We start from the raw sequence: 22,688 nt of genomic DNA, 5'->3' as shown, positions 1-22,688 counted from the left end.
CGTAGCAGGACAACGCCGCATCCAGAGAAGAAGAAACAAGTCGCGTAAGGCGAAATTACTACATTTAGTCAAGCTGTGGAACTCACAGAATGAAACTGAACGTAGTCCGCCGCTAGTGCAAAAGGCAGTGAAAGTGACGAGCCTGTTTGGCGCGGCAGCGGTTGTGCTGTGCTTCATAGCACGCCGGCTTTACTGTACCTCTCTTCGTTTTAACTTTCTGAGCGTGTTTTTAATCCAAACATATCATATCTATATGTTTTTGGAATCAGGAACCGACAAGGAATAATATGAAATAGTCTTTAAAACGATTTTGGAAATTTAATTTTAATCATAATTTTTATATTTTTAATTTTCAGAGCTTGTTTTTAATCCGAATATAACATATTTATATGTTTTTGGAATAAAAACATGATGAAGAATAAAATAAAAGTAATTTTGGATCGTTTTATAAAAAAAAATTTAATTACAATTTTCAGATTTTTAATGACCAAAGTCATTAATTAATTTGTAAGCCTCCATGCTGAAATGCAATACCGAAGTCCAGCCTTCGTCGAAGATTGCTTGGCCAAAATTTCAATCAATTTGATTGAAAAATGAGAGTGTGACAGTGCCGCCTCAACTTTTACAAAAAGCCGGATATGACGTCATAAAAGACATTTATCGAAAAAATGAAAAAAAAACGTCTGGGGATATCCTACCCAGAAACTCTCATGTAAAATTTCATAAAGATCGGTCCAGTAGTTTACTCTGAATCGCTCTACACACACACACGCACAGACACACACATACACACACACACACACACACATACACCACGACCCTCGTCTCGATTCCCCCTCTATGTTAAAACATTTAGTCAAAACTTGACTAAATGTAAAAAGGTATGGGCTTTCCACTTCACTTCTCCCCCCCCCCCCCCTTTTTTTTTCTTTCTCTTACCTGAAGTAAACGCGCCAGGTGTTACCTTTGACATCTGCTTAGTACTTACTTAGCAGCAAGCTGAAGCTTTCCAGCGTCGTTGGGAGGCAAGCAGTAATTCTCGTCGATGCCCTTTCCCCCCGGTACCTGGAGCAGACGCTCCCCCAGGAGTACTGGTTTCCTCAGGTCCCACACCGTACCTTCCACCTGTTTGATCTCACCTGCAATGTTGTCAATTACTCAAATTATCAGTATTTAGACACGCTTGAATTTACAGAAGCTCAAGAAATCCTGAGTTTTAATGGCATACTTTATCCATTTAAGTTTCACGATCCACATTTGCATATTCACTCCCTTTGGTATCAACGGAATGGTTGTGTATATAATTTCTTTTCTGTTCGTTTATGCTTTGTTCTTCATGTGTGTGTGTGTGTCGGTGTGTGTTTGTGTGTGTGTGTCTGTGTGTCTGTGTGTGTGTGTGTGTGTGTGCGCGCGTGTGAAACACACACCTGTGGGCACTTTGTCATCATCTAACGGTAGGAAAGTATCAGCAGGGACAGTCAGAAGATGGTCATCCATAGTTTCTGCCTCCTGCGACAAATTATAGCATAAAATACAAGTTTCTGGGTGTTGTGGCTCAGTGTTTAATGCACTGCTCTAGGTTGGCGCTGGTTCGACAACCAGAAAGCTCAACAGTTTTTGCGGGTCGACACTTTTTGTTCAAACATGTTTTGAAATACATGTTTATGCCGGAGTTGCATGACTTAAGCCTGGCATCAGTTACAGGGCACTCACGCAATTAAATTTGAACTAAACTTTCACTCTGATTGGAAGTCATATTACACAAAATGCCTACTGTTGGTGTGCACAGAATAGGTTACATTAAAATCGTGGCGTAGGTTAAAGATTTTATAATTACTTATTAGCACTCGTAGATGAGCCTTGGGGTCAGTGGTGCGCACAGATACAAACTAAGAAGATAAGCACAATCCCTCAAAAAGGGAACATGGCGGCATAGGTGGCATCAAAACACACACGCACGCACGCATGCATGCACGCACGCACACATGCACGCACGCACGCACGCACTGCCGCCGAGAAAGTCTTAATGTCTTACATGTCCTGCGAGATTGAAGAAGGCATGGTTGGTGAGGTTGACAGGAGTGGGCTTGGTGGTTGTAGCTTCATATTCAATGATCAGTTCGTTGTCGTCTGTCACTCTGTAGCTCACAGTGGTGGTTAGCTCCCCTGGGTAGCCTTCCTCGCCGTCAGGACTGACGTACTTCAGCACCAGTTTGTCTCCCTCCACCTTGCCGCTCCACAGTCTCTGCTCAGAGTCAATATTTGAAATTAGTCTGTGAAAAATAGCGTACAAATTCAAACTTGTCGCTACCCTCTTTGTCTCCTCTGCAGGCACGCGTTTTGGAGCTAACAAATCATACATCTTAAATGTGGTTCTAACGTCCTTCCTCTTCTTTGAAGACCTGGATACGACTGCCTATGAGGCAATAGATTCAAACCATTCAAACACGCATCGATGCCGAAATGGAAGACACAAATGACAAAGTTACATTTATCTAGCCTCCTTTCAGAATATTAATTAAAAAAGTGTATTTCAAACAAAAATGACCCGGTAAGCAGCTAAGACACTTGTTCCGAAATCAATGCGATGTGGTGCCGAAAGGAAAAGTTCCATATTTAAGTATTATGAATTATTGACACTGAAGGTTTTTTTAATCTTGTCTTATGTGCGCGTTATAAATATTCGTATTATTATTATTATCATTATTATTATTATTATTATTATTATTATTGAGTCACTTGAGAAAAAGTGACTCTATGTAATCGGTCAGTGTTAGTCTGTCCGGCCGGCCGTTCGGCCGGCCGTCCGGCCGGCCGTCCGGCCGTCCGTCCGTAGACACCCCCTTAACGTTGGACTTTTCTCGGAAACTATCAAAGCGATCGGGCTCATATTTTGTTTAGTCGTGACCTCCAATGACCTCTACACTTTAACGATGGTTTCGTTGACCTTTGACCTTTTTCAAGGTCACAGGTCAGCGTCAAAGGAAAAATTAGACATTTTATATCTTTGACAAAGTTCATCGGATGTGATTGAAACTTTGTAGGATTATTCTTTACATCAAAGTATTTACATCTGTAGCCTTTTACGAACGTTATCAGAAAAACAAGGGAGATAACTAGCCTTTTCTGTTCGGCAACACACAACTTAACGTTGGGCTTTTCTCGGAAACTATAAAAGTGACCGGGCTCAAATTTTATGTGAACGTGACTCATTGTGTTGTGAATAGCAATTTCTTCCTGTCCATCTGATGCCTCATATAATATTCAGAACTGCGAAAGTGACTCGATCGAGCGTTTGCTCTTCTTGTTATTATTATTATTATTATTATTATTATTATTATTATTATTATTATTATTATTATTATTATTATTATTATAATAAAGTACTGAAATGAACAATACTGTCCCTACCTTGTCAAAGCCCAGGATGCCTCCATGCAGAGAGTGCTGTCCCCAGTTCTGGGGCAAGGTGTACGTCTTACCGTCCAGTGTGAACTGACCGCCCGCAGTGCGACCCGCCACTCGCCCGTTGATCACACCAAAGTATGGGTTTCTCGACTCATAGTCTGAAAACATGCAGAAGCACAGTCAGCAAGTGAAGAAAAAGAAAGACAGATATAGAAAGAAGAAAGAACGAAAGCAAGGGCATCATCAAAGTTTGACTAACACCAAACATCATCTGAAGCAAGGATGTTTTTGTGTGTGCAGAATGGAAATATTTGACTGAATTTGAACATGAAACTCAGGGGGAAATAACAGCAAATGCCGCTTTTTTTCAGACTCAAGCCGAGTAAAGCTTCAACTTAAGAAGCTGAACTTTTCAAAAAACCTGTTTGCATTATGTAAAAGATGAAAAACAGTGTACGTTAGAAACATTCATACTTTTATAATGATGTTTCTGAATTTAGGGTGAGAAACACAAAAGAGGCATCACATTAAAATCGGACTTTGACAATTTTTGTTTCTGTTTTTTTTTAAACATGTTTTTTCTTTACTAAGCTGCATAAAAAAAAAGAACTGCATTTACCTGCGAAATGATCGAATCCTGGAGTGATGTCTGCCACTTTGCCGTTACGGTCTGGTACATGGATCTCTGTGATGGTGCCGCCATAGTCCAGGATTCGAACCACAAGGCTGCCACTGCTGTTCTTCAGTGTGTACCTGTATTCATTTTAAGTTGTAGTATTTCAATTCCCAAACCAGTGGTTAAGGGATTGTTGGTTTTTGTTAGGGTCACCCTGCTTCTCTCTTTGTCCCTTAACCACACGAACATCATCTCTGTATATTGGTTTAAACAAGTTTATTCAATAAATTCCATTGGTACTATTACCGCATACATGAAATAAGGAACATGGAGCATTAAACATGCATATTAAACATGTAGTACACGGGGAATTGCGGATTCGAAAAGTTGAATATAAAGTCGGGCTGATAAAACGTTCAGACGTTAATGTTAAGGTATTCCTTGTGCGTGCAGTCACCATCACAACCCCAAACCTAAACCCAAGTATGTGCCTCTTGTGGCAATTTAAAGACAGTTTTGTTGCCATGAACATGCCCTTTATACATTTCCAAGTTACCAGAAACTGTGTTGCTGAACGATTGCTGAAAAGAGCACAAGGATTTATCTCGCCATATAGTATAACAGCCATTAATATTTTGGTTGATTCGTTGGTAAATTATGATTCTGCTAAGTATTGTCTTACCGTTTCACTTCTCGTCCATCTTTCGTCTTTCCGAACGAGTCCTGTGTGATTTCTTCCGGCATTTTACACTAGACGATCAAACTGTGTGTCACACGCCCACTTCGCTGGAGTTACCAGTGCAGAGCAACGTCAAGGAAGTCTGCCGTGTGTCGATAGTAGGCACATGGCAATGGATTCTGTGTAAGAGTTTTTCTAAGCCTTACTACAACTAGTAATGTTGTGGAAATCCCTATCTTGGCCTACCCCCACGCCCCGTACCACACCAATGTCATGTGCCTGTAGTGTCGACTGTCCTCATTGTGGACCTTTCCTTATCCATGTTATCGCTGGGACGAACACTTGTTGTGCAGAATCAATGGTAACATCTTAGGTTTGTTTTTATGATATTTCTCATTTCTCATTACTTTATTGTCCCATCGCTGGGAAATTCGGGTCGCTTCCTCCCAGTGGAAAGCTAGCAGCAACGGAGTCGCGCTACCCAGGTGTCTGCGTGTTTAGGTGTATTCAGCCACCTGCACTTATGGCAGAACGACCAAGGTCTTTTACGTGCCATTGTGATGACACGGGGGTGGGACATGGCTTCCGTCTCTGGGTCTGCACGTAAAGTTGACCCGTGTCCGTCCCGGCCCGAATTCGAACCTGCGACCTTTCGATCACAAGTCCAGTGCTCTACCAACTGAGCTACCGGGCCCCCTATAGAGTGTACTACGGACTAATAGTTTCACATATTGTAAAGATCTTGGTAGGCTAGGATTTGTTCAGTCGAGAATGACTTCTGCTTACCTTTTCACACCTTTCGTTGTTTGTCGCCCTCCATTTGTCAAGGGCAAGACCTGTTAGAATATGGTTTTGACAATTGTTTAATGTTGGGCATTCATTGCATCTAAAAAAAAAAAAGAAGAAGAAAATCCACAAAGAGTGAAACTAATAACATGTTTGCATCAGAACACACACACACACACACACACACACACACACCACGTCACACACACACACACACACACACACTCACTCACACGCACTCACTCACACACACAGAAGAAATGACCTTCACCTAATAATTCTTCTTTTATTTCTGTTGTTTGGTTTGTGCCGTATAAGCCTCAAGGTTTCGTGGCAATAAAAGATTATTCTATTCTATTCTATTCACACACACACACACACACACACACACACACACACACACACACACACACACACACACACACACACACACACACACACACACACACACACACACACACCAGGGCAAGAAATTTTAGAATTTGGTTTTGAAATAATTTTAATGTCAACCATTCAACGCATGTAAAAAAAGAAACAAAATCCACAAAGAGTGAAACCAAGAACATGTCTTCATCAGAAAACACACACACACACACACACACACACACACACACACACACACACACACACACACACACACACACACACACACACACACACACAGTTATATACATCGTTTATACTTGTCGTGGAACCTTCGATGACAATATCGGTCTGTGATCAGTTGCACATGTGCAAATCTTGTTAGAATAATGTCGATATTTCACATCAACCGGCAGGATCAAGCGACACCAAACTGGTAGATGGTAGTCTGGCGGTATATTTCTCCTGGTCTCAGAATGGTGTTGGGAAAAGACGGCTGTAATGGAGAAAGGAAATATGTTTTTGTGAGCAAATATACACATACATTTTCTTATCAACATGAGACTTTGAAATATCATTTTGAAGGTCATTCTAAATTCTGAAAGTCATTGACGCGCATCTTGGTTTAAACAAAAGTGTATTTCAATTCATAACATGAAACAATAAATAGTAAGCAACTAGAGCACGGACTTAAAGGCACAGTAAGCCTCCCGTAAACCATCACAGATACTGTCAGGCTTTTACACACAGTACAAACACCCTTCTATTTGAACGCTCACCGAACGGGAACATCCTAGGTGCCCTACGTAAAGAGCGAGCAATTTTCAAAGAATTAATTTTGCGGATTGTCTCCTCACACAATCGGACCGTGGTGCGTTTTGGCGCTAGACCTAACTTTTAAAATCTAAATGATAAATTGAAAGCTTGTTACACAAACATTCTTAAATCATAAAAGAATTCTTTTTTATCAAGACAAGATCAGTACAATTCGAAGTTTTGAAAGTTTGAAAAAAGAAAAGCCCGGAAGCAGGGTCACGCAAGGTCGTGGTTCTCGTAGCAGACGACAGTTTATACCTATCGCCAGTTCATATGAACAGTCAAAAGCCATCGCTAGAGTTCTTGTGAACCACAGCCGTTTGTTTCGTGCATAGTCAGAGGTACATAATAACGTGCTATTGCAGATAAGCTCACAGCGAATTACAAACTGACGACTACATTGTGAAAAAGGAAAACTGGATCACACGGGTTCACGATGGCTCAGGGGTAAGATAAACCACGCAAAAATAAATTCTTTGGAAATTGCTCGCTCTTTACGGAGGGCACCTAGGATGTTCTCAATCGGTGAGTGTTTAAATGAAAGGGTGTTTGTACTGTGTGTAAAAGCCTGACAGTATCTGTGATGGTTTACGGGAGGCTTACTGTGCCTTTAAGATTCACGTGCATCTAAGCGGTCGTAAAACTTTTCTTATTAAAGGTCTAAAAAGAAAAATAATTTGCATTTTAAATCCTACCCAGCAGAGGGGTGCGGCTAGGATTTATTTCCTTCGGAAAATTTGCCGAAATGAACAATAAAATGTGGCAGTTTTTTGGAAGTTGTAGGCAGTTTTAGATCTTGATCTCTCTCACCAAAAAAAGGTTTGGTGATGAACGATGTTAGAAAAAAAACACCTCAGTTAGGTTTGTGTGGGTTGTGAACAAGTGAATTCTCTTGCTTTTAATTAGACAAACTTTCCCATGTGACATTGTAGGCCAGTCACTAGCAAGGCATGTGTCTAAAACACGGCGTGACCTCCCGCCACAATCAAAATAAGAGCATTCACTCTTTCACAACCGTTACAAACCCGACAGAGTTATTTCCGAAGATCGTTCATTTTTGCTGAAATGGAGGCAAATTGTTCGTCGATTTGAAATAAGTTTGGGCATTTCACCGACTACCGAAACAAAACGACATCACAGTCCACATACACGATTTTGTGAAAAGTCACTCACGCGATGCACACTGTCTGGGTAGTGTTGAGCCTCCAGAACGATCGCACCAAAGCGTTTGTAGGCGGCCCCTCCCTTCCCCTGCTGTACGTCCAGATAGTAACCCGTGTACACCTGCATACCTGGCTCGGTCGTCAGACACTCCATATAGCGACCTGACGGGGGATGCTCGAACCTGCATCAATCAATCAAACAATCAATAAATCTACCAAATAATCAATAAATCGGTCAATCAATCAATCAACCAATCAATCAATCAATCCGTTTTAATGCAGTTAAAACAAGTGATGATTTGGCTTGAACTGAAAGTAAATACGCAGGAGCATAAAGTTTCTAAATGAAGCGCAATTGGTTGGAAATATGACGAGAAAATTTGAATAAGGGAAAACGGGGATATGGGTTCATAATAAAAATAGAAATACATTGATAGGCTATTGTTATTTTTTCATGCACTCATTCTGATGTCTCAGAATGACTCGCATACGTAAGTTAGTATAAACAGAGTGAGTTCTTGCAGAAAACCTTGGTATTCTGTTTATTTTTCTCAGAACTAAGATCTTTCTTTCTTTATTTGGTGTTTAACGTCGTTTTCAACCACGAAGGTTATATCGCGACGGGGAAAGGGGGGGGGGTTAGATGGGATAGAGCCACTTGTTTCTTGTTCACAAAAGCACTAATCAAAAATTTGCTCCAGGGGCTTGCAACGTAGTACAATATATGACCTTACTGGGAGAATGCAAGTTTCCAGTACAAAGGACTTAACATTTCTTACATACTGCTTGACTAAAATCTTCACAAACATTGACTATATTCTATACAAGAAACACTTAACAATGGTAAAAGGAGAAACAGAATCCGTTAATCGCGTCTTACGACATGCTGGGGAGCATCGCCGGTAAATTCTTCCCCCTAACCCGCGGGGGGTCTCAGAACTAAGATAATCCGTACTATTCCTGCAAATGCTCACGCGTAACACAGTATTTCCTTATCCCCCCCCCCCCCACCCCCCACCCCCCACCCCCCACCCCCACCCCATTGCGGCGTAGCAGGTCAGCGATCCAGGGAAAAAAAAGATTTGGTCGAGTTCGTTTTTCTCTTTTTCTCTTTTTCTTACATGAAGTAAACGCGCACTTTGTTACCTCTGACATCTGTTTAGTACTTACTTAGCAGCAAGCTGAAGCTTTCCAGCGTCGTTGGGAGGCAAGCAGTAATTCTCGTTGATGCCCTTTCCCCCCGGTACCTGGAGCAGACGCTCCCCCAGGAGTACTGGTTTCCTCAGGTCCCACAGTGTGCCTTCCACCTGTTTGATCTCACCTGCAATGTCGTCAATTTGTCAAATTCTGACTATTTAGACATCTGTGCCTTTGCAGAAACTTAAGAAATCATAAGTTTCAATGACAAACGTTATCAATATAAGTTACACGATCTACATTTGCATATCCACACGCTGGATTTTCTTTGGTATTGACAGAAGGGATGGTCAGCAGTGTTTGTGAAGTTCACTTTTCTGTTCGTTTATGCTTTGTTCATTTGTGTGTGTGTGTGTGTGTGTGTGTGTGTGTGTGTGTGTGTGTGTGTGTGTGTGTGTGTGTGTGTGAGTGTGTGTGTGTGAGTGTGTGTGTGTGTGTGTGTGTGTGCGTGTGTGTGTGTGTGTGTGTGTGAAACACACCTGTGGGCACATAGTCATCATCTTGCGGTAGGAAAGTATCAGCAGGGACAGTCAGAAGATGGTCATCCATAGTTTCTGCCTCCTGCGACAAATCAGTGCATACAATTTAAGATCTGGGTGTTGTGGCTCAGTGTTCAATGCACCGCTTTAAGTTGACTCTGGTTCGACCACCAGAAAGCTTAACAGTTTCTGCGGGTCGACACTTTTTGTTCAAACATGTTTTGAAATACATGTTTATGCCGGAGTTGCATGACTTAAGCCTGGCATCGGTTACAGGGCACAATCAGTAGGCCTAAAATAAGATTATAAGGACACAACCGTCGAACGAAGAAGACGAAGGTTACAGGGCACTCACGCAATTAAATTTGAACTAAGCTTTCACTGTGGCTGGGAACCATATTGCAAATAATGGCTACTATTCGTGCATAGAATTCAATAAATGAGATCGAGGTGCACGTTAAAGATTTCATATGTATGGATTGTACGGAGTCATTGATGTTTTCTTGGCATATAACCACGTTATGGCCCAAATAGACTCTAGTTCTAGGGACAGAAAAACTTAATAGACTCTAGTTCTGGGGACAAAAAAACTTAATAGACTCTAGTTCTGGGTAAAGAAAAACTTAATAGACTCTAGTTCTGGGTAAAGAAAAACTTAATAGACTCTAGTTCTGGGGAAAGAAAAACTTAATAGACTCTAGTTCTGGGGACAGAGAAACTAAGTTAGCATAGCATAGATGTGCCTGGGGGTGGTACGCGCGCACAGATACAAATTAAGAAGATTAGCACAATCCCTCGTAGACGGGACATGGCGGCCTGGGTAGTATTAAACACACACACACACACACACACACACCGGCACACACACACACACACCGGCACACACACACACACACACACACACACACACACACACACACACACACACACACACACACAGGCGCGCGCGCGTACTGATGCATACCCTTAAATGACTGACGGCAAACACAGAGAAAGTCCACATTTCTTACATGTCCTGCGAGATTGAAGAACGCATGGTTGGTGAGGTTGACGGGAGTGGGCTTGGTGGTGGTGGCTTCGTACTCAATTATCAGTTCGTTTTCATCTGTCACTCTGTAGCTGACAGTGGTGGTTAGCTCCCCTGGGTAGCCTTCCTCACCGTCAGCACTGACGTACTTCAGCACCAGTTTGTCTCCCTCCACCTTGCCGCTCCACAGTCTCTGTTGAGCGTGTATATATATACTAGATGATTACCCGCTTCGCCGGGTACCGGCTTCGCTGGGATGGGAAGAAGAAGAGGAATGAAAGCGTTGTGGACAGTGACCTTCTAAAAATAGTAACGGGAATATCCGGCCTCGCCGGGATGAAAGCGTTGTGGACAGTGACCTTCTAAAAATAGTAACGGGAATATGGATTGACGCCACACGAAGGAAGCGAGATAAACGCAAAACACTGGAGAAGATAAGGAAGAGTTAGTGGGAATGGATCTGGGAAGATGAACAGAAAAACCAAAATCGGTTCAGCGCTGCGCGCTGAGAGCACGTGTTGAAAATTCTCACCGACCAGGTTGTGTCCGGGGTGTACCTGAATATGCCCACCAAATTTGAAGCAGCCCCATTGAGAACTTTGGCCGTGCATCGCGAACACACACACACACACACACACACACACACACATACTCGAACTTCTCTCCCTGTGAGGACCAGAACCTCAGACATGCGTTCTGAAGACCTCGACAGGGAACAAGGTTAGCTCAAAAAAAACTGTGGGTTTAGATGGAGATGGGTATTGTTATAATTGTTTTGAATAGATACTTACGAAAATTCATCAGGTATAGGTTTTATATTAGGATCATTACACCTGACAAACTGCATGAAAAGTGAGGACTCTGACTGAGGACTCGCCAAGCACAAATTCTAAGTAAGACTATAAAGTGAGGACGTACTCTACACTAATTCAAAGTAAGGCTTCAGAGTGAGGACTGACGTTACACACCTTCCAAGTTAGCCAACAAAACAAGGACTTGACATACACACATTACAAATAAAGCTGCAAAGTGAAGACTTACTAAACACAGTTAAGTACAGTTAAGGTCAGTGCGGTCCAAGTCACCGATCTTCAATACCAATCTCTCTCTCTCACTCTTCCCCTCTCTCTCTCTCTCTCTCGAGTCTCTCTTGTGCAGACGCAAAACCTCAAAAACAACCAAACATATCTCTCTCTCTTTTCTTTCCGTCAGCCAATGGGTCAGCTAGTACAGACGCAAAACCAAATCCAACAACAATCTCTCTTTCTTCTTCTCTTTCACTCATTCCCTCTTTCTTTATTTAAGGGACCCGGGATTTAGATCAGTAGGTAGTGCGCGATACAGTTCCGTCAACTCTCGTTGCGGCAACTTGCAGCGCGGGTAACAGGATCGAATACAGGTAACCCCGCCTCTGATATCACCTTGTGTGTGGCTGGGAACGATAACCCCCCCACTTTTTTGCAATTATTGTCATAACAATATCTAGCAAAAGGCAGGCGATACGAGGTGATGAACAACAGCCTTATATATAAGAATTAGTTTGTGACTGTACCTGTTCCTGTTGGCCGTCAGTGATGAACATGCATATTATACCGGTGTTTGTCTGCAGTGAGAGTGGACCTTTCCACCTGTCTGTTGTTATTGTTTGTAACATGTTGGCATTATGATTACATGTGACATGCTATTATGAATGAATGAATGCATTGAATTATTCATTGACTGAGGACTCGCCAAGCACACATTCTAAGTAAGACTATAAAGTGAGGACGTACTCTACACTAATTCAAAGTAAGGCTTCAGAGTGAGGACTGACGTTACACACCTTCCAATCAAGTTAGCCAACAAAACAAGGACTTGACATACACACATTACAAATAAAGCTACAAAGTGAAGACTTACTTAACACAGTCAAGTACAGTTAAGGTCAGTGCGGTCCAAGTCACCGATCTTCAATACCAATCTCTCTCTCTCTCTCTCTCTCTCTCTCTCTCTCTCTCTCTCACTCTTTCCCTCTCTCTCTCTCTCTATCTCTCTCACTCTCTCTCTCTCTCTCTCTCTTGTGCAGACGCAAAACCTCAAAAACAACCAAACATATCTCTCTCTTTTCTTTCCGTCAGCCAATGGCTCAGCTAGTACAGACGCAAAACCAAATCCAACAACAATCTCTCTTTCTTCTTCTCTTTCACTCATTAGCTCTTTCTTTATTTAAGGGACCCGGGATTTAGATCAGTAGGTAGTGCGCGATACAGTTCCGTCAACTCTCGTTGCGGCAACTTGCAGCGCGGGTAACAGGATCGAATACAGGTAACCCCGCCTCTGATATCACCTTGTGTGTGGCTGGGAACGATAACCCCCCACTTTTTGGCAATTATTGTCATAACAATATCTAGCAAAAGGCAGGCGATACGAGGTGATGAACAACAGCCTTATATATATAAGAATTAGTTTGTGACTGTACCTGTTCCTGTTGGCCGTCAGTGATGAACATGCATATTATACCGGTGTTTGTCTGCAGTGAGAGTGGACCTTTCCACCTGTCTGTTGTTATTGTTTGTAACATGTTGGCATTATGATTACATGTGACATGCTATTATGAATGAATGAATGCATTGAATTATTCATTGACTGAGGACTCGCCAAGCACAAATTCTAAATAAGACTATAAAGTGAGGACGTACTCTACACTAATTCAAAGTAAGGCTTCAGAGTGAGGACTAGACTGACGTTACACACCTTTCAAGTTAGCCAACAAATCAAGGACTTGACATACACACATTAAAAATAAAGCTACAAAGTGAAGACTTACTAAACCCAGTCAAGTACAGTTAAGGTCAGTGCGGTCCAAGTCACCGATCTTCAATACCAATCTCTCTCTCTCACTCTTCCCCCTCTCTCTCTCTCTCTCTCTCTCTCTCTCTCTCTCTCTCGAGTCTCTCTTGTGCAGATGCAAAACCTCAAAAACAACCAAACATATCTCTCTCTTTTCTTTCCGTCAGCCAATGCAGTGAGAGTGGACCTTTCTTTCCACCTGTCTGTTGTTATTGTTTGTAACATGTTGGCGTTATGATTACATGTGACATGCTATTATGAATGAATGCATTGAATTATTCATTGATATGAACTGTAAGGCAGGTTTTCCAGCATTGTGATTGTGTGTAGATTTTAATTATCATAGTTTGAGAGACAGAGATGGAGATGGAACCATGTGTTTATTCTTATGAAAATCTGTATTGCTTGTTCACATACAACAATTGCCTTGTTTTGATGAGGGCAATAAAGTTACTTGAAATATTACTATTGACGCCTTTGTTGTGTTTTTGACAAATGCGACAGAGAATGGTAGCAGTAACAGCAGCATCCTTCACAAAGAATCCACAGCAAATGACAAAGCAAAAACTTGATGAATTGTTTTAATTGTTTTATTTAAGACAGTCAATAAGTGATGACAAATTTGACAGTTTGTTTGACCTTGATGACAATATCATGTTTGCTTGTATCAAGCTTGAATGTTATAAAGACTTATGAAAAGATTGAACTTTGATCAAGAGAAATCATATGTCATTAGTATCACAAAAGCCATTTGCAAAGTTACAGGAGCAGCTAATACATATTCATGTTAAAATGTTCAAATACTAAAAGTGAAACAAATGGTGTCAGGAACAGTAAGTGGTGGAAATCCCATTTTTGGGTTTGTAGTGCAGGTTGCTTGAAAAAGTAGGTACATAAATTTGGAAGTAAATCAACAGGTGCTAGTTTCATTCCCCACTGAATACATTAACATATGTGGTGGGGATTTCACAGAATCGCTGAATTCGCAGAATCAGCAAACATGTAGTTTTCATGCATTTTCAGAATTATAGACACAGACCATAACAAAAATAGAGAGGTAAAGCAAAAAAAAAGTAACGGACTGGCTGGCCCTTGTTTAGGCCAGTTACCTTTACACATTGTTGGCAAAATGCTGCCGATTTAGCTAAATGAGCATCATTTTGCCGATAAAATGAAATGGGTAAAATGTTACCAATTTCTGCAATTCTAGGAACACAGCACCAGGCATGGGAATTGAAAAACTTAAAAAAAAGGCTAAAAAATCTGTTAGTGAAAGCAAAGTCGACGACGCAAAGCGCCTAGCCTTACTTGGGGGGTCCGGGGGCAGAACCATTTTTGCCTCCCCCATTAATTTTTCGGCGGACACGTATGCTTTTTTCAACAGAACAAAAATTTCAGCGGAAATTTGCCTTTCGACGGACAATTCCCATGCCTGGGCACGACACACACACACATTTTCACTAATCAAATACAAGTCACATCATGAAAAAACTGTGTTGAAAAACTGTACACAAACAAGGAAAGCCAATGCTCATACAACTCGTCTTCATCAGAAGTACATGTAATATGCATTAGAACAAAACTATCTGCTGTTCTATCTCTATCGATAGACAATGAAGAATATTATACATTTTGACAAGAACTGGACCTTACTGACATACTGTACCTGGAAAGATGACCCAGATTAACCAGACTTGAGTAATTTCCAGAGATCTAAACCTAGAAATGTGTTTAGTTTCAAATCTCAAGTCGGACGGACGGACGGCTGATGAGCTGTCCGCCTGTCCATGCAGACACTCCTCATTGCTAAGTGTTAATGATTAATCAACAAATGAGCTAAAATCATGTATATCTATTTTGATTATGATTAAAATTCAAAGTAAATCTTGATCATTATTTTTCACATGCTTGATTGCTGTCCAAAACCAATAAAACAGAAAACTCTGTGCCATGTTCCACGCTTGAGTTTAAACAATCCAAACTAATCATAAAACATCAGCCACAAACACTTTAGGGAGTTCAAACAAAAATCAAAACAGGCCAAAAATAGGTCTTAAAACATGACTTACAAACCTTTCTTTCTTTCTTTCTTTCTTTCTTTATTTGGTGTCTAACGTCGTTTTCAACCATTCAAGGTTATATCGCGACGGGGAAAGGGGGGAGATGGGATAAGGGAAAGATGGGATAGAGCCACTTGTTAATTGTTTCTTGTTCACAAAAGCACTAATCAAAAAATTGCTCCAGGGGCTTGCAACGTAGTACAATATATGACCTTACTGGGAGAATGCAAGTTTCCAGTACAAAGGACTTAACATATATCTTACATACTGCTTGACTAAAATCTTTACAAACATTGACTATATTCTATACAAGAAACACTTAACAAGGGTAAAAGGAGAAACAGAACCGTTAGTCGCCTCTTACGACATGCTGGGTAGCATCGGGTACGTAAATTCTTTCTCGTCCCAACCAATATGGGACTCCCCCTAACCCGCGGGGGGACTTACAAAACTGAGATGGTCCTCGTGAAAGATTGTTCTGAGTGTAATTAACACCTGGTAGAATACAATATTGCATATGCTTTTTGGCCGTTTCAAAATTGCCTGAAATATTGGTGTGTGTTTTTGTTAAATCTTACAATCCCCACATAGTATGAAGAACTAACTAACTCAGAGACGAAAGATGTAGAAATCAAATAAGGTAGGCTACACTATTGCGTTAACATTCACATGTTGAAATGGTTTTCAAGCTGGCAAAAATGTCTGAAAAACCATGTTTCAAGCAGACATGAAAACCTGTTGTCATAATACAGCATTCCCTGTCCATTAAAGCCTTAAATAGTCAACAGAATGAATAAACAGCAATCGTCAACACATGCATGAATGAAACTGAGATTGATACTGACAATTGACAAAAAGAAACAATGGTATGAGAAAGCATCACACAAACATTAAACAACAGGTCATGTGAAGAATGTTAAACACAAATCAACAACCTAACATGAGTACTGTTTAGTACAACAGCACTTTGCAATACTGAACCCCACTTGAACTCTGTTGAACACAAAGGCAAAACTATCTGGTTTAAAATTATTACAATTTGGAATTCAAGTACGTTAAAAGCAAGTGTGTTTTGACAAGAAGGCATTCCACTTGTTCTCTGAGCTTTGTGGTGAAAAGCACAGGAACTCTTCTTCCGAATTTACCAGGAATTTCAACTTTAGCCAGAACGGTGACTAGATTCTTTTCAAATTCAGAAAGGCCACCGAGGAGGTCTTCTTGTGTTTGTTTGCCATGCTTCAAGCCTTCTGTGAAATGACAAACTTTGATTCTCTCTGCTTTGCCATTTCTTCTGCGGTTGAAAAGAACTATTTGAACTAGTGTCACCTTGCACAGCTCATGCCAATCCGCGACCATGTCACCTGATGAAGCTTTCAGATCCACCATCAGGGTTCCAGCCTTTTCTTGCAAGAATAATTTCATCTTCTGGATGTCCTTTGCCAACGGTATCCTCTTAGGATTGTTGAATCTTATTTGACTGAGTGATGTCAAACTTCGTGAGGTCCTAAACTTGTTGGTAAAGTTTTAGCATAGTACTCAGAATGTTGTCTCCACTAGACTTTCTTCTGAGGAGTGTATACCAAGTTCACACACTTTTACAAAGAATGGTGGCAAGTTTAATTCGAGTGTTTATCAAAAACCAATCAGAAAGAGGCCACGTGATCAACAAATCACGTGACATTGCCACGCCAATGAAAATGCTTTCTTCTGGGTGGGAAGCCATTTTGGTCAGTGTGGGGACGCGCGGGATGATGTCCGTCAGACAACTGAATAACAGAAATTAGGTAAGCGGATCAAATCCCGATAGCCCCGTCGCTGATATCACCTTTTTTGTGACTAAAGACGTCAAACCCCCCCCCCCCCTTTTTTTTTTTTTTTTTTTTTAGCTATACGCCAAGACTGTTTAAAATAAAATGTTTGAAGGGAAGCCATGAGATAAGGCACACTGGGCTTGTTGAAGTATAAATGAAAGTATGAATGTTGCCATCTCAAGGGGGAAGTCCTGGGAAAAAACCCACTGTTGTGTATTCTGTAAAACACTGTACTGTATGCTAAACTCGCACGGCACATGGAGCAAAACAATTTCCATCAAAAAGATGTACAAGATGCTTTGAGTTATGAAAAAAAGCAAAGAAAGAAAACAACAATGGCTTGTACTTCGAAATAGAGGAAATCTTGTTCACAATCAAACCGTTTTGACAGAAGGAAAAGGGACAATAATTCCATCCAAAAGGCCTTCTGAAAAGGCAGATGTCCATGACTTTGTTCCCTGCTCTAACTGCTATGGGATGTTCCAGACAAGCATGCTTTGGCGTCATGCAAAAGAATGCAAACTGCGCAATGAAGAAAACACAAAGAAGCACCATGTTCAAGAGGGCCAGGCCCTTTTACCTGTAGCTAAGAATGTGACGGAAGAGTTCAAGAAGACAATTCTCTGCAGCATGGCATGTGATGATGCGAGTTTTTTTGGCTAGGACGGATGAGGTGATATCTAGCTTTGGTCAAAAACTGTTTGAGAAACATAGGCACCTTCCACATCGCTATCAGTACATCAAGCAGAAAATGAGGGAACTGTCGCGTTTCCTCATCATTGCTCGGCAGGAATGTGCTTCTCCATCTCTCAACATCCGCGATTGCCTGTCAGGACAGATGTTTGACTCAGTTGTAAAGGCTGTGAAAACAGCCTGTGGTTTTGACAGTGTCACTCATTTCTTCATTCCTGTCAACATTCATTCCTTCATTTGCATCATCATTGTCACTCTTACTCGGTTCCATCCTAGCAACATTCATATCTTCATTGTCACTCTCACTCAGTTCCATCCTGGCAACATTCATTCGATATTCCTCCATTTGAATCATCCTTGTCGACACCATCTATACTTTCATCATCACTGCTGTCTTCAGAAAGATCTTCCATGCGGACATCAGGATCACACGGGTCATCAAAGTTATCAAAGTTGTCTTCATCGGAAGACTCTTCCTCAGTTATGCAATCTGCAATTGCCGAGTCCAGAGATGAGTCACGAGAAAGAGGGTTGTCCTCGGAGTTTACCTCGTTGTCCTCGGAGTTTACCTTGTTATCATCGAAGTCCAAAGAGATGCGGTCTGTAAATATAAGAAAACATAATCATTTCTTTTCTAGATGTTATGCAATAGACGATTTTTTTTCAGGACTGTCAGCAGTCTGGAAGAATAAGAGCCCCTTTTCCCCCAGACAAGTTTTTCACAACATCCGGAGCATGTTCCATGCTTTGGATCAGCTTTATCCTGTGATCGTGATGAGCAACTAACTCTGATGTGTATCATTGCACAGATCTGCCTACCCCTTAGAATGGTCAAGAGTAGCAATGGTAGCCCAAAAGCGAAGCATAGCGTGTCAAGGCGTAGAACATCACAGATATTATCAGAATCGCAAACTCACACTGAATAACGCCGATTATATTGTCACTGAACTAACGGCCGCCATTTCTGCACTTACAAGCACCTGGATATAAAATTGAAGACGTGTTCATTAAACTTGCTCTTGCTTTGAGTGCCAGCACAAGTTACTATTCATGTGGTCTGCTGTAAAAGCACACACCCGGGTAATCTCAGTTTGGATGCATTATCGCAGTGACAACACAAAACAGTGAAGTAATACAAAAAAAGGGCTGGCTGGCTCACAAAAAATGGCTCAAACCGGTGCACCAAGAAACCTGATTGTAGCAGTAGGTTCCATATTGTAGAATGCTATGCCCAAAACTAAGAGTAGGCAGGTCTGTAAAATACAGCACGTGCACAATATGATATCCTTTTCTCTTAAAAATCGGTGCTCGCTAGTTCATCCAAGTTCATAATAATTAATATGTAGCGGAAATGATTGCTGGCACATACCAATGGCTCACAACATGTAGTTTGATTGAGGTCACGTGAGATTGGCTTGAGGTCACATACGTGCAGTTAAACACATGTGCTTAGTGAACACTTACAGTGATCAGCAAGCCATTGGTGGTGATTCGGGGCCAAGATGTTTATATTTGCCAGAAAAAAAAGGTATTTTTAGTGCACGCTGCATAACATACACATTGATGTTGGTTGTTCGTCTCGATCCCAATCAGAAGCATGGAACATGCTCTGGGTGTTGTGAAAAGCTTATAAAGGGGCTCTTACTCGACCAGGCCCAGACCGCTTTCAAATCCCGAGTTATTTTAGGAACATGTCTATTGCCGACACACACGCACACACACACACGAACGTACAGACTATAATAATCATAACACACACCTGAGACTAGACAATATGAAAACACACATTTGACATTCTGAGGACTTGGGCAATATCCTGAATTGAGCCCTTACTAAATGCACTGAAAGACATCTAGGCGTCAAAAACGTGTGGGTCCTCAAAACTATTACACGTATGTGTGCGTGTCCCATAGCTAAACTTACATCTTAACTGCGTGGAAGTGTGTAACAACGAGTCACCATAACAAAGCTGAATAGGCCATTTTGTAATGTACCCGAGAATCCACGCATTGGTTGGTACATTTCTTTCAACAAGTCATTTATTCAATTACATGCAACTAAAGCAGAACAAAAAAGATAAGGATCACCCATAGCAACAAGCAACGATTATGAACTAGCCCTGCATAACTAAAGTGCACGTAGAGGAACAGGCAAAATGAAGCTACCTTTACTTACTGTGTTCAGGAACAACTTCTGCCACTGGCCTGCATCCCTGCTTGACTCAGCCAAGCACTCAGGGTCTATTAACAGAAGTTAGTGTAAATGTATTTGACAGGATGTAAACACAAAGAGCTTTGAGTTGGAATGATATATATTGGAATGATATATATTATAATAATTTATATTTCAAAAGGTGGTTTACAAGTCTTGGGTGGTTGGTGTTCAGTTTCAACCTTTCTGTCTTTAATACAACAAAAAAATACCAAAAAAATTTAAAATATCTTTGGAAGATATTTATTTTACTCTGAAACCGCAGTGTTTGTATCTGAAATCCTGAGATCCGCGGACAATTCCCATGCCTGTAAATTGCTAGAAGAGTTCTCAGATTCAAGTTTATTTATGACGCCTACAAACACATAGACTACATAACACACCTGAGAAAAGACGATATGAAAACACACATTTGTCTTTCTGAGGACTTAAGCAATATTCTGAATTAGGCCCATATTAAATGCACGGAACGACATCAAGACATCAAAAACGTGTAGGTCTTTAAGTTTTCTTATGCTGCTTACAAACACACACAAACGTAAATACACATCTAAGACTAGACTATTTGAAAACACACATTTAACATTCTGAGGACTTGGGCAATATCCTGAATTGGGCCCTTATTCAATGCACTGAAAGACATGAAGACGCCAATAACGTGTAGGTCTTTAAGTTTACTTATAGCGCTTACAAACACACACACAAACGTATTGACTATATACACACCTGAGACTAGACTATTTGAAAACCCACATTTGACATTATGAGGACTTGGGCAATATCCTGAATTAGGCCCATATTAAATGCACGGTACGACATCAAGACCTCAAAAACGTGTAGGTCTTTAAGTTTACTTATACCGCTGACAAACACACACACAAACGTATTGACTATATACACACCTGAGACTAGACTATTTGAAAACACACATTTGACATTCTGAGGACTTGGCCAATATCCTGAATTGGGCCCTTATCAAATGCACTGAAAGACATCAAGACCTCAAAAACGTGTAGGTCCTCAAAACTATTACACGTATGTGTGTGTGTCCCACACCTAAACTTACATCTTAACTGCGTGGGGGTGTGTAACAACGAGTCACCATTACAAAGCTGAATAGGCCATTGTGTAATGTGCACGAGATTCCAACTGTCAACGCATTGGTTGGTACAATTCTTTCAACAAGTCATGTATTCAATTAAATGCAACTAAAGCAGAACAACAAGATAAGGATCACACACAGCAACAAGCAACGATTGTGAACTAGCCCTGCATAACTAAAGTGCACGTAGAATTTGACGGAACAGGCAAAATAAAGGTACTTTTACTTACTGTGTTCAGGAACAACTTCTGCCACTATCTCTGCAGCATCCCTGCTTGACTCAGCGAAGCACTCAGTGTCTATTAACAGAAGTTTGTAAATGTATTTGACAGGATGTAAACACAAATAGCTTTGAGTTTGAATGGTATATATTATAATAATGTATATTTCAAAAGGTGATTTACAAGTCTTGGGTGGTTGGTGTTCAGTTTCAACCTTTTTGTCTTTAATACAAAAAGAAAAAAAAAATTAAAATATCTTTGGAAGATATTTATTTTACTCTGAAACCGCAGTGTTTGTATCTTAAATCCACAGATCCGCGGACAATTCCCATGCCTGTAAATTGCTAGAAGAGTTCTCAGATTCAAGTTTATTTTTGATGCTTACAAACACTTAGACTACATAACACACCTGAATGAAGAATATATGAAAACACACATTTGTCATACTGAGAACTTGGGCAATATCCCAAATTAGGCCCATATTAAATGCACGGAACGACATCAAGACATCAAAAACGTGTAGGTCTTTAAGTTTACTTATACCGCTTACAAACACACACACAAACGTATTGACTATATACACACCTGAGACTAGACTATTTGAAAACACACATTTGACATTCTGAGGACTTGGACAATATCCTGAATTAGGCCCATATTAAATGCACGGAACGACATCAAGACCTCAAAAACATGTAGGTCTTTAAGTTTACTTATACCGCTTACAAACACACACACAAACGTATTGACTGTATACACACCTGAGACTAGACTATTTGAAAACACACATTTGACATTCTGAGGACTTGGGCAATATCCTTTCTTTCTTTCTTTATTTGGTGTTTAACGTCGTTTTCAACCACGAAGGTTATATCGCGACAAGGGAAAGGGGGGAGATGGGATAGGGGAAAGGGGGGAGATGGGATAGAGCCACTTGTTAAGTGTTTCTTGTTCACAAAAGCACTAATCTAAAAATTGCTCCAGGGGCTTGCAACGTAGTACAATATATGACCTTACTGGGAGAATGCAAGTTTCCAGCAAAAAGGACTAAACATTTCTTACATACTGCTTGACTAAAATCTTTACAAACATTGACTATATTCTATACAAGAACCACTTAACAAGGGTTGGTTGGTTGGTTTTTGGGGTTTAATGTCTCTTCAGCAGATGCTAGCTGCTATTCGAGACCGCTTAACAAGGGTAATAAGTGAAAAAATTTATGGGTGA

General features: G+C 40.8%; 2 protein-coding genes and 1 long non-coding RNA gene across 4 annotated transcripts in view; all 3 read right to left on the bottom strand.

Moving 5' to 3' along the window:
- Nucleotides 1-22,688, bottom strand: part of LOC138952249 (galactose mutarotase-like) — a 46,086-nt gene that overhangs the window by 1,027 nt on the left and 22,371 nt on the right. Inside the window, exons 4-8 of one of the 2 annotated variants that reach the window (XM_070323873.1) lie at nt 10,518-10,727; nt 9,508-9,589; nt 9,002-9,152; nt 7,842-8,013; nt 5,986-6,348 (exon numbers count right to left, since the gene is read on the bottom strand). In XM_070323873.1, coding sequence (XP_070179974.1) covers nt 6,271-6,348; nt 7,842-8,013; nt 9,002-9,152; nt 9,508-9,589; nt 10,518-10,727 — 693 coding nt within the window. In that variant the 3' untranslated portion in view covers nt 5,986-6,270. Of the gene's footprint in view, nt 1-5,985; nt 6,349-7,841; nt 8,014-9,001; nt 9,153-9,507; nt 9,590-10,517; nt 10,728-22,688 lie in introns of those variants that run through there. The other variant, XM_070323874.1, reaches the window with a different exon arrangement.
- LOC138952517 (galactose mutarotase-like) lies at nt 985-4,946 on the bottom strand. The gene is made up of 6 exons (XM_070324203.1): nt 4,707-4,946; nt 4,028-4,161; nt 3,412-3,566; nt 2,036-2,245; nt 1,428-1,509; nt 985-1,139 (listed from the first exon to the last, which is right to left on the bottom strand). Exons 1-6 carry the CDS (start codon nt 4,766-4,768, stop codon nt 985-987), a joined length of 798 nt encoding a protein of 265 aa, XP_070180304.1. The 5' UTR covers nt 4,769-4,946.
- LOC138952253 (uncharacterized) lies at nt 13,938-21,539 on the bottom strand. The gene is made up of 3 exons (XR_011451334.1): nt 21,471-21,539; nt 20,103-20,167; nt 13,938-18,528 (listed from the first exon to the last, which is right to left on the bottom strand). It is a non-coding gene; the product is annotated as an uncharacterized lncRNA (long non-coding RNA).

Source organism: Littorina saxatilis, linkage group LG17, assembly GCF_037325665.1.
Source record: "Littorina saxatilis isolate snail1 linkage group LG17, US_GU_Lsax_2.0, whole genome shotgun sequence".
Classification (NCBI taxonomy): Eukaryota; Metazoa; Mollusca; class Gastropoda; order Littorinimorpha; family Littorinidae; genus Littorina; species Littorina saxatilis.
Note: the sequence above shows the minus strand (reverse complement) of the source record. Positions and strands in the feature narration are given on the sequence as shown.